Genomic DNA, 11,896 nt, shown 5'->3' on the forward strand with positions numbered 1-11,896 from the left:
TGCCTTGTTGATGCCAGAGGTCAGAGGAGAATGGCCAGACTGGTTCGAGCTGATAGAAGGGCAACAGTGACTGAAATAAATACTCGTTACAACCGAGGTATGCAGCAAAGCATTTGTGAAGCCACAACACGCACAACCTTGAGGCAGATGGGCTACAACAGCAGAAGACTCCACCGGGTACCACTCATCTCCACTACAAATAGGAAAAAGAGGCTACAATTTGCAAGAGCTCACCAAAATTGAACAGTTGAAGACTGGAAAAATGTTGCCTGGTCTGATGAGTCTCGATTTCTGTTGAGACATTCAGATGTTAGAGTCAGAATTTGGCGTAAACAGAATGAGAACATGGAACCATCATGCCTTGTTACCACTGTGCAGGCTGGTGGTGGTGGTGTAATGGTGTGGGGGATGTTTTCCTGGCACACTTTAGGCCCCTTAGTGCCAATTGGGCATCGTTTAAATGCCACGGCCTACCTGAGCATTGTTTCTGACCATGTCCATCCCTTTATGGCCACCATGTACCCATCCTCTGATGGCTACTTCCACCATGTCACAAAGCTCTAATCATTTCAAATTGGTTTCTTGAACATGACAATGAGTTCACTGTACTAAAATGGCCTCCACAGTCACCAGATCTCAACCCAATAGAGCATCTTTGGGATGTGGTGGAACGGGAGATTCGCATCATGGATGTGCAGCCGACAAATCTGCGGCAACTGTGTGATGCCATCATGTCAATATGGACCAAAGTCCCTGAGGAATGCTTCCAGCACCTTGTTGAATCTATGCCACGAAGAATTGAGGCAGTTCTGAAGGCAAAAGGGGGTCCAACCCGTTACTAGCATGGGGTACCAAATAAAGTGGCCGGTGAGTGTATGTATATATAACGCATGGCGTATACGGAAATGGAAGAGTTTACAATACTAAGTTTTGAAAAGTAGTATTTTACCCTAATTATAGAAATATTTATATGCAAAATAGTCAAATAAAACATATATTGACAATATATATGGGCTTGAATTATGGGTCCTACGTGGGTTTGTCGATGTGTATGTCGTTCCTATCTGAATTAGCCCAAGTTGGCTGTGACTATGATGATCAGGTAAGTTTGATAAATTCTGAATAAAACGCTATTTGTACAAATAATGTCATACTTCTTAGCAATGACCGTCTGATGTAGTTTGTTGCTCATCGTTGTGCTTGGCCTGCTGTGTTTTGGTTGTCAAATGCTTTATTTGAACTAGAATTAAAACAGAAACCTTTTAAGCATCATTAATACATTAAACTAGCCTGGCAAGCCAGACCTACATCAAGATGTTAGGTCTGGGAACTCACAATTGGCATACCTCAATCCGAGGGGCGGGATAAACGGTTGTCTTTCAATATCCCTTGGCACGCAATAGGATAGCGCTACAACCAACCAGAGCAACGAACGGCTGTGGCTGAGTGAGTCCCATGCGTTTTTCCACCAGTGAACCAGCTAGTTGGTATATTAAACTTTTGCCGTATCCGGTCGTCAAAACTCTGAACACATCTTCCTGTTTTAGGAATGAATTAAGTGACGTTCTCTTAACTCCAAGTCCAGAGTCGCCGCCAAAGCCGATTCGAAAGACCGCTGTTCGCCAGCGGCATCTTGTTTGTTTTCAAGTAGCAGGGAAATCACGCGGAACCGTCACAACTCTGTCGTCATTATGTAAAGCCCGCCCGTCGACTCTATACACGATGTGATTGGCCGGACCAGTTTTTGGTTTTTCTAGCTCAAAAGTCTATGGAGAGTTGCTAGACCACACTTTGCTGCAAAATAATTTTTGCTGCCGCTAGGGTGCGTCTAGATTTCTTGGCTAACATTGAACATGAATCGGTTAATTAACGATTATGAGGTTTGTCTGCATGGTTTATCTGCTGTAACTATTATTTTGATTTATTTGTTATTAGCATTTTGTTTTACCGTCTTTGTGTCCTGGTGCACGTGCAGTTAGTTGATAGTAGTTTGATTTTGCTAGTCTTACAGTGTATTTAAGGTTTGACCAGTAGGGTATGATGTGTGAAGAAGCTTCTCTTCAAGAACATTTACTGCCAAATTGGAACATAATAGAGATGAGTTTAGCATGTACAGGTAACATTTTTTGGTTAAAAAATATATTAATGTCATAGAACCCTTTGACAATTATTTTAAATAGATTAAGAAAGCCGACACAACTGGTCACATCTATGGTTGGATTGATTTTTATAGATCCAGTGAAGTCGTGTGGCGTAATTTGTGGGTGGGAAGGATGGGACATGTCCCCACCACTTTTTCTCAGGATCGATATTGTCCCCCAACACTTTTTGAAACATTGAGGCATGGATGTACCTAATACAAATAAATAAAACATCTCCAGTTAACTAGCAGAGCATTCATTTAGTTCGCTATTAAATAAGAGATCTAGTGCTTAAATATGTTGTTTTTTAAACCAACTATACATTTGTGGATTAGAAACCGTAATCTCTGACACGTTGGCAAACGATATACCACTAGACCATTGAAGAACTCAAACAAAATTTGCAGATCGATGGATTTATTTACGGGTTGAGCAGAGAGGCTGCACAGTTTGACCAGCGGGCAGCGGCCGCACACCAGGCCGCCGGATGGTGTTGCTAAGAACTTGCAATATATAACTATTATCAGCCCGGCCCTCGCGGCCTCGAAACACTAACAGCCCACCGGGAGAAGTCCCAACTCTCCCGAATGCCACTGTTCTTTCCCTGTTGTGAGATGCACACAGAGTGACTTTCTATTGTATATGTGAAAAGACGGATGCGACAGCTTGAGTAGACTCACAAATGTAGGCTACTACAACAACTCTTAGACTCAACAACTCAACAACATAGACTGCGTGCTCCCGGTGGTGGGGTTTATGTGAATTTTAGGGTTGGTGATGTCACTAACCCGTGAGGAATGTCTTGTAGTCCCTACCAGCCGTTTGTTGTATAGTCCCTAAAAAAAGATTTCTTTAAAAGCAAATATCTCCCTTTGCTTTAAACTTAGAGCGTTGCAACTTTGCAGATGTTGTTTATGCTCAAACAGCAACATTACACACTAACCCCTCTGACATGGCCAACTACTGACCAATCTCAAATCTACCATTTCTTTCGAAACTGCTTGAGAAAGTGGTCGCTGCTCAACTTCAAACAGACTTGTCATCTAACAACTACTATGAATGTTTTCAATCCGCTTTCCGCGCCCTCCACAGCACTGAAACAGCACTTCTTAGGGTTGTCAATGATCTCCTTCTGGCCACTGACTGCGGCTCCACCAGTTTTCTAATTCTTCTAGATATTTCCTCTGCATTCGACACAAACTCTCACGTTATTCTTATCTCACGAATCTCTGTTCTTGGTGTTTCTGGTACTGCCCTATCCTGGTTCTTCTCCTACCTGTCTGGTCGCCAGCATTACATCTCTATCCGCCAGGCTAAGTCGACTACTGCCTCTGTCCCACACGGTGTTCCCCAGGGTTCTGTTCTTGGGCCTCTTCTCTTCATCATCTACATGCTTCCATTAGGTAACATCATCCGTCATCATGGCTTTAAATTCCATTGCTACGCAGATGACACCCAACTATACATCCATTCAAAACGCAATGCTCCTTTTTGCACAAATTCCATATCAGCCTGTATTGATGATATAAATGCTTGGATTACCAGTAATTTTCTCAAACTCAACACTGATAAAACAGATCTACTTCTTATTGGTTCACCTCAAATTACATCCCATTCTGTGTTGACAATGTTAATATTGCTGGAGTTTCGGTTCAACCTTCCACCACTGTCAAAAACCTTGGTATAATCTTTGATTCCTCTCTTTCCTTCCTTCCACACATTTCCTCGCTCACTAAGTCTGCCTTCTTTCACCTTCATAATATCGCGCGTTTATGTCCATTTCTGAATATCAGCCATGCTGAAACCCTGGTTCATGCTTTCATCACTTCACGGCTTGATTACTGCAATTCTCTTTTCTATGGCTTAACCAACTCATCTATAAATAAAATCCAATATATTCAGAACTCCACAGCTATAGGGTCCTTACATACACAAAGAAATCTTCCCATATTACTCCGATTTTACACAGACTTCATTGGCTACCAGTACGTTTTTGTATTAACTACAAGATACTCCTTATCACATTCAAAGCACTCCATGGTCTTGCCCCCTCCCCTATATTTCTGATCTCATCCATACTCCCCAGTTCGCACACTTAGATCCTCTGATAGTGGTCTGTTGACGATCCGTTGGCACAAACTATCATCGTTTGGTGGATGGGCTTTTTGTACCGTTGCCCCAACTCTCCTGAATTCTATTCCCCAACACACCCGCGACCTTTCATCATTACACGATTTCAAAACTCACCTTAAAACATATCTTTTTGATACTTGTTTCCCTTGATTTCTAGGCATTTTCAATACTTTTTGTGGTATTTTCGCCTCATGCTCCCATTCATTTCCAACCCTGGTTTGTGTGTATTGGCCCCTTCTGTTGCAAGGTCCATTTCAAGAGAACCGGGTGAAACATAGCAATTAGCAAAGGCCACTAAATGCTTGTGAGGTCCAAAAAGTCCTTACTACTAAAAAATGGGAGAGAGAGAAAAAAAGACTAAACACCTTTAAGTGATATGCGTTCAAAACTAGATCAACATTGGCTGTTTGTTGGCCCAGGAACAACATTTCAGTCAAAAATATTTCAGTTAACCTGAACCCTACTTGTACAAACCCGAAGCATAACCTACTCCTAAAATTTGAGGGAAAATGTCATCCGTTATAAGCAATGCTGTACAAGCATAACTCTAACCCAAGCCTATTCTAACATTAGCCTTAAACCCAGCCTTGAAATCTGAGTGGCATAGGGATGTTGTTGCAGGACCAACAAGGATGTTGATAGAGGAAACCTGTCCTGTAATCACATTCCCCTCTATGCACATATCCCTCAATGTAAGCTGCAAATGTGCTCTTTGCCACCTTGTATGTCCAACATACAGTATTTTTTAGCCATGTAATCCAGTAATAGTTCCTAAAATATTAAGATATTAAGTCAAATCAAACCTTTCTACTTCTCTACTATATTAAGGTCATCACTGCTCACTGTTGTGTGGCGCCCTCTACTGGATAAACACCTGAACCAAATCTTTGAAATACTGTATGCAGTGACCCTAACATTTGGACACCCAAGCCACACTTAAAACATGTATTTGCATTATTTAACAAATTATAGCACAAGCACACTGTAAGTGGCACTGTGAATTCAATTAAGTGCACTTGTCCTTATGTATAGCACTAAAACTGTCAAGATCCAAAAACAAACCCTACAAGACCAGGGTTTATGTTACTCCTGATGAACCTCAAATGTGAACAAAGCCATAGACCCCCAGATATGATGCTCCTCTTGTAAGGCACCCATTTTTACTTTGTAAAAAAAAAATTAAAAAAAAAAAAATTCATTAAAGCTAATGAATCCAATCCGATTGCATATTTTGAAAGTTTTTGTTTATATTAATTGACCCTAAATTTTGTAATCCGATTCAAATTTTTGTTTACATATGTATTACATGCATTTTTGACAAAACTTCAGCGCATGCACAGTGCCCAGTCACTGAGCACCTTAGTGCTTATTTGGGGACATTTCAGTCTCTTTTTCGATGGTTTGCTCCATGGGTAACTTATATACTTCCTATTGCAATATCATAAACCTTTCAAGCAGGTCGTTGGACTTGTCCTGTCAGGACAAAAGGACAATGTAAGGAACGGGCCTCAGAGAACTGGACACAAGCTAGCCCCATCCCATCGTCTCTGGTTACTCAACATAAGGGAGGGTAGTGACTTTGTGTCAGTTGCTGACGTGGGGGACGTTCTTCTTTCTCAGAGAAATGCTGAAGCCTATGACGCCAATCCACACGATTGGCCAATGATGTTCAAGCATGTCAACTGGAGGCGGGCCTTTCCGCTATATAAGGAGGCGCTGAACAGTCAACAAAATAAGTATAGCCTACTTCAAGTTCCTTTTATTAAGTATCATTTTGGTAAAGTTCAAGTATATTTTTAAGTATACTTTATGTAGTAAGAGTATACTAATATCAATGTAGTATTATACTTGTAAGTGTACTGTTTTTAATACTAGTGGGACTAAATTGGCCCACTTTTAGTATATAAAAGTATACTTTTAAGTGTACTATAAGTGTAACAGTAGTAAGCTTTGAGTTCACAGCTAGTTTACATCTATGTTTTTTGGTTGTACTGCAATTGTACTACAAGTGCACTTATACTGATAGTTTACTAGTCAAATACTTGTAGCACATTTTTTAGTTTATGAAAGTAGACTTTGAAGTATACTCTCATTAAATACTCTCATTAAACCATACCAACATAACCAGTGTTCGAGAGTGACTAGTTACATGTAATAGAGTTACGTAATTTAATTACAAATTAAATGTAACTGTAATCAGTTACAGTCACTGTGAAAAAAATTTGTAATTAAATTACAGTAACTTATGAAAATGTTAACGGTTACATCTGAATATTTTCTGTAAAAATCTAGGATATGTTGAATAATAGGCCTATTAATTTTTGGCTTTGCCTGTTTTTGATGTGCATGATGCCTCCTGCCATTTAAAGCTTTGGACTATATCTGCCAATTACATCAATCCACATTGCCACTGAAATCTTTAGGCTATTTTTATCACTGTCATGGTGGTTACTGTCTGAGAGACAGGTTGTCTGCAACAGAAAACAGCTGAAAGGTTGCTTTCACCGGCTGAATTGTTCACTGCGTTCCACTTTCGGACTAAAAATATATCTGTGCAGAAGTTCTAAAATTGACCAGAACTATAAGTTAATACAAATTGTATGCCTAAAATATTTGATAGCTCTGATCCTCAAACTTGATTGGTAAGCAGCACTGGGAGATGTCTCTGTTAGTATCACCCTGCTTGTGTGTTCGCAGCAATAGGCCTCATATTTACAGACTAAAGTGAATGTTCATTTTATGTTCACTTGCTTTTTTCCCCATAATTCCAGCACTTTTAATAGCATTTGTGTAAGCATTTATTTCATTGGTTGAAGCCTTTGAGAAAAACCCTAGATTCATGTGAAATGGCTTTGACAGTTTCAGTTTCCTGGACATTCACAGCAATATAAACTTTGGTATAAGTGTTGTAAACATGCTTTACATGTGTTAACACACTTGGCAAGTACTAAATCAGCAGGGCACTAAATGTGCAGACCAAGTAAAGAAAGAAAGCAGGCATACTGCAATGCTGCTCTGTTTCCACTTGAGGTTTAGACAACCGTGAGAACTGAGATGCATAAACTTAAAGGTTTTGGAAAAACACTGCCCTCGGTTAACAGTTAAACCTCCACTCTAGACAAAGGTGAGAGTCGCTGGCTGTGCCCAAGACAGTGGAACATGTTTATGGTTTTGGTTTAGCACTTCAATTAAGTTCAGTTAAAAACACCAATGCATAGTGTTACTTTTTTACTTAACAAATTGCATAATATCTGTATTACTGTACTGTATAGAAACCTATATTAATAGACATTTTGTTGTACATTATACTATATATCAGTTATGCCAGGCCATTTCCAATAAACCATTCTTTTTTTCTTTTTTTTTTTTTAATTATTGATTTACAATGAATCTGGAAATGGTGCTTAATGTATGTCTGTGTTCACTATAAACGCCAATCAATTTGGCCATCAATATGGACATTATTTTATTTCACATTGAAATTTCATTGACTTGTCTTTGTTATTGAAGTAAAATGCTGTTTACACGAGGAAGTATAGGAAGTAGCATTACTAGAGGGACTGTATAGTGATACCAGCAAAGAACGTTTTTGTAGATTATTAAAGTGACATTCTCAAACACACAAAAACATACACAAAAATATATATTTATTCATGATGAAGCAGCTTTATAAAGGTATATTATGACTGAAAGGCTGGACTGTGTTCTCATAATAAAGTTGTTTTCCTCAATGTTTCCTAAAGTTTTCACATGGGATTTAAATATTGTTCTTTTATATTAATTATATATTATTTATATATTGTGAAACTAATTGTAAAGTTCATGTAGATCTAAGAATGGAAAGTGTTAAAGGCATGTCATATCAATATGATTTTGAGCATGAGTCAAAAATAAGTACATTTAAAGGGATAGTTCACCCAAAAATGGAAATTCTGTCATCATTCACCCTCAAGTTTCTTTCTTCTGCTGAACACAAACGAATATATTTTGTTTATATATTTTTGTTGGTAACCAGACAGTTGACGGTAGCCATTGACTTGTATGGGGAAAAAAATACTATGAAAGTCAATGGCTACCGTCAACTGTCTGGTTACCAACATTCTTCAAAATGTTCAGTTGAAGAAAGAAACTCATACAGGTTTGCAATAACTTGAGAGTGAGTAAATGATCACAACATTTTTATTTTTGGGTGAACTATCCCTTTAAAGTAAAAGAATGAGAAAATCGAGAAAATATTTCTGCCATTCATTTGCGAGCACATTTCTTCTTATTTGAATACCTAAATATACTTGGATGTTTTCTCAATATAAAATGCATTTTAAAAAAACAACAGACGGACTCTTCACATTCTCATTTTGTTTCACAAAAAAAAGAAAAAAAAAGAGAAGAAAAAAACCTTGAGAGCTGAGTTCGAGAAAAGTAGGTTGACAAGCCACAACATTTCACAATAGCAGACTGTATCATCGTATTGTCATTTAACTAATTCTGTTTTTCCTTTTTTTTTATCAATATTATTTTATACAGGCATTAATTGAAACATCTTGACAAAATAAATAGTCTTCTTTATTAAATTAATTGTTAAATAAATTTACTTCTTGGTCTAAAAGCATGGAAAACTCAACCAAAGCAGGTTTCACAAAAATAATGAATAATGTGCACACACTCTGAAAAAAAAAAAAAAATACACTTCGATAACTACCACAATACTAAAATATACTAAACTTGTATACTAAAATAAGTACTAAGTATTAAGTAACTACGGACACTTACTATAGAACTACTATAGAACTACTATTAGGGTTTGGTTTAGGTTAGTATAATTTACTGTTATTACTATAGTAAATACACATAGTAATGTGTAACTACATCACCTTAAAATAAAGCGTTACCCAAAAGTCTTTCAACTGACAAAAAAAGAGAAATAGACCAACTAGTAAACATAATTTCATCTGCAACAGGAGTTTTTAAAGATTTTTATTCCACCAATCTACACATTATTACAGTTTTGTTGGATGTACACATAAGGAAAAATATAAAACTATAGCTGTCAATTCATTAAAACACTTATTTCAATGTCAATTCATTAAAATACTCAACCAGTCTTTAGAAAGAAGAATGAAATATTAATAATAATATTAAATTTAGTTGATTTTGATGTTATTTTTTTATTTTGTTTTTTTCAGTCTTTTCCTCCGACCCCAGTTTCAAAACACCTGTTTTAAAATTATTTTTAGAAGTTTCAGAGTGAACAAAGTGAACAAAATAAGTATAAGATCAGTCATACGCGTGTGTTCATGACTTCGGCAGGTTTAGAGCTGCATATGTGCTGTTGATTTGGCTGGGCCGAATATTTCTACGCAGCTTCGAAAAATCCATCGTGGCGTACTGAAAGAACAATATTAGCAAATTCAGCTACAGTTGACTAAAATTAACTAAAATGAAGGTAAATAGAACATGTTGGAAAAACAGGTCAGCAGGAATCCTTAATATTATTAAGACAGAAATGAGATTTGTTGTTGTAAGGATGGGTTTTAAGTTTATTCTTACCTGTAAGTCGTGCTCTTCTGTAACTCGCGTCTGCTGTATATCAGTGTTGAGTTGTGATTCTTCTGCAGACCTTCTGTTTCCAACAACAAAAAACTTTACCAGTCCTAAATATGGAACAGTGAATTCAGATTTCAAAGGTTGCATTATTCTTTTTAATAATAATGAAATAGTCAAAAGCCTAAATAAATAATATTTACATATTCAATTAACTTCAGCTGGCTATATATGGAGAAAAGCATGATATGAATATTTTTAAAAATGGCTGAAAATCTCTCACCAATCAGCACAATGAGCAGAAGCCCGTTCATCAGTCCAGATATGATGATAATAATCTGCCATTGTGTGTGATTCTGATCAATAAACTCCACCGCTTTCTGATTGTGACACTCAATTGTATTATTGTAACACTCAGTTACTTCAGTTGATTCTGTAAAGAAAGTGTCCAGTCTCTTACAGCAAAAAAAGATTTAAAGCACTGAGAATTATGATAACATATTGCTATTTATTAATATAATTATGTTTTTCATATCTAAAAATGTATAATAGCAAGTATGTATGTAAGCAGTGATCATCAGTATGTCTTGATCACTAAAAAAGTAAATGTTGCACTTACTGTTGAAGTGCAGTCTGGTGCTGTTGCTGAGTTTTGGAGGTGTGCCTGTTTTCATACAGTAATAAACTCCTAATTCATCAGCGGTTACATTATTAATAACCAGACGGTGTTTAAATATCACAGAATATTTATTTCTGAATGCATTATTTGTGTAAAAAGGTGATTTTGGTGTTGGAAATGACCGTAGAATCACTGTTGGAGGATCTGGTGTTTTCAGTAAAATCCAGTAAACCTCATTTTCATCAAGATCGCAGTTTATGGTCACATTTGATCCCACATCAGTGAGTTGATCTGATACTGCAGCTCGACAACAGATTAACACATCTATAAGATAAAAACAACAACAACGTAAGATTACTTTTACTTGAAATTTAATATAATTTTAATAAGTTTACAAAGCCTGTATATATAGCCATATCACATAATAAACTCACAGAGCTGAAGCTGAATGATCTTCATGTTGTCGAGATTAAAACACTTCAATATGATTCTACTTCCCTCTACACAACATTAAGATGAATCTACTGCAGCTCTGAAGAAAAGACAGGAAGACAAAAAACCTTCCACATCAAGCGGAGGAAGTCAAAGTCAAACTCACTCTGACCACACTTTTTTTCAACATCTAATGCCCTTATTGCCATCCCCACTTTATTAATCATTTAAAGGGATAGTACGCCCAAAAAAAAGAAAGTTCTGTCATCATTTACTCACCCTCATTAACTCATACAGGGTTGGAACAACTTGAGGGTGAGTAAATGATTTTGAAACAATTTTCATTGGGTGAACTGTCCCTTTAAGCATGTTTTTATATTTGATCCCGTTACAGTTTTTCCCGGTAAATTTCTCAGAACACAATTGAAATTCTCAAAATTATTGTCCAACCTCCACATAATCTAGTCACTTATGCACATCATAAAAGCAATTTAACATTCTTTTTAACAAATTGCCAATCATGTGGTGTGTTGTGTGGGTTTGGAGGGTGTTGTCTGGATCCAGGCTCCGCCCATAGCCGCGGGAACGTATTTTGAGCAGGGGTGCTGAGGTGGGGGGTGCATAAAGGCTGATATATACTTCTGCGTCGGACCTACGTCGTAGGCTACGTGTCGGTTTTCATGTACACTTCTGCGTTGTTGTCCGTGTCGACGCACAATTACACATGCAGACCACTAGTAGGCAGTGTCCACGGGCATGTTGATGGGTAACCCACAGTATGAAGGCAAAAGCCAAAGAAGAACCAGCTTGTTGTGTATGTTGTTGTTGTTGGTAACACAGTCTCATCCCAAGACGTCATCTATCTGACGCTTTTGGCCATACGTCAACATCCGACGTTTTAGGGTACCATTTAATGTCAGTTAGATGACGATCCTAGGGCGTCATCTAACTGACGCTTTACCTTTAGCGTCAGTTGGATGACGCGGGTAGGTTTAGGTCTGGGGTAGGGTTAGGATTAGATAGCGTCATC

The 11,896-nt window shown here is 37.6% G+C and overlaps 1 protein-coding gene across 1 annotated transcript; it reads right to left on the reverse strand.

Annotated features, from left to right (window-relative positions):
• Window positions 1–9,440: 9,440 nt before the first annotated feature.
• On the reverse strand, window positions 9,441–11,042 carry LOC130103538 (uncharacterized). The gene is made up of 5 exons (XM_056269786.1): window positions 10,869–11,042; window positions 10,435–10,758; window positions 10,099–10,248; window positions 9,822–9,925; window positions 9,441–9,659 (listed from the first exon to the last, which is right to left on the reverse strand). The coding sequence occupies exons 1-5, from the start codon at window positions 10,891–10,893 to the stop codon at window positions 9,567–9,569; spliced, it is 696 nt and encodes a 231-aa protein (XP_056125761.1). The 5' UTR covers window positions 10,894–11,042; the 3' UTR covers window positions 9,441–9,566.
• Between the last annotated feature and the right edge of the window lie 854 nt (window positions 11,043–11,896).

This window comes from Rhinichthys klamathensis, unplaced genomic scaffold (genome assembly GCF_029890125.1).
Source record: "Rhinichthys klamathensis goyatoka isolate OS25496 unplaced genomic scaffold, OSU_Roscu_1.1 h1tg000289l_1, whole genome shotgun sequence".
In the NCBI taxonomy this organism is placed as follows: domain Eukaryota; kingdom Metazoa; phylum Chordata; class Actinopteri; order Cypriniformes; family Leuciscidae; genus Rhinichthys; species Rhinichthys klamathensis.

Excerpts from the sequence above, each read along its gene's own strand:
- LOC130103538 (XM_056269786.1), bottom strand. The coding sequence starts at position 10,893 with ATGAAGATCATTCAGCTTCAGCTCT. Across the intron at positions 10,249-10,434 it reads CACCAGACTGCACTTCAACA|AATCAACTGAAGTAACTGAG; the intron begins GTAAGTGCAACA and ends CTTTCTTTACAG. Across the intron at positions 9,926-10,098 it reads TCTGCTCATTGTGCTGATTG|GACTGGTAAAGTTTTTTGTT; the intron begins GTGAGAGATTTT and ends TTCCATATTTAG.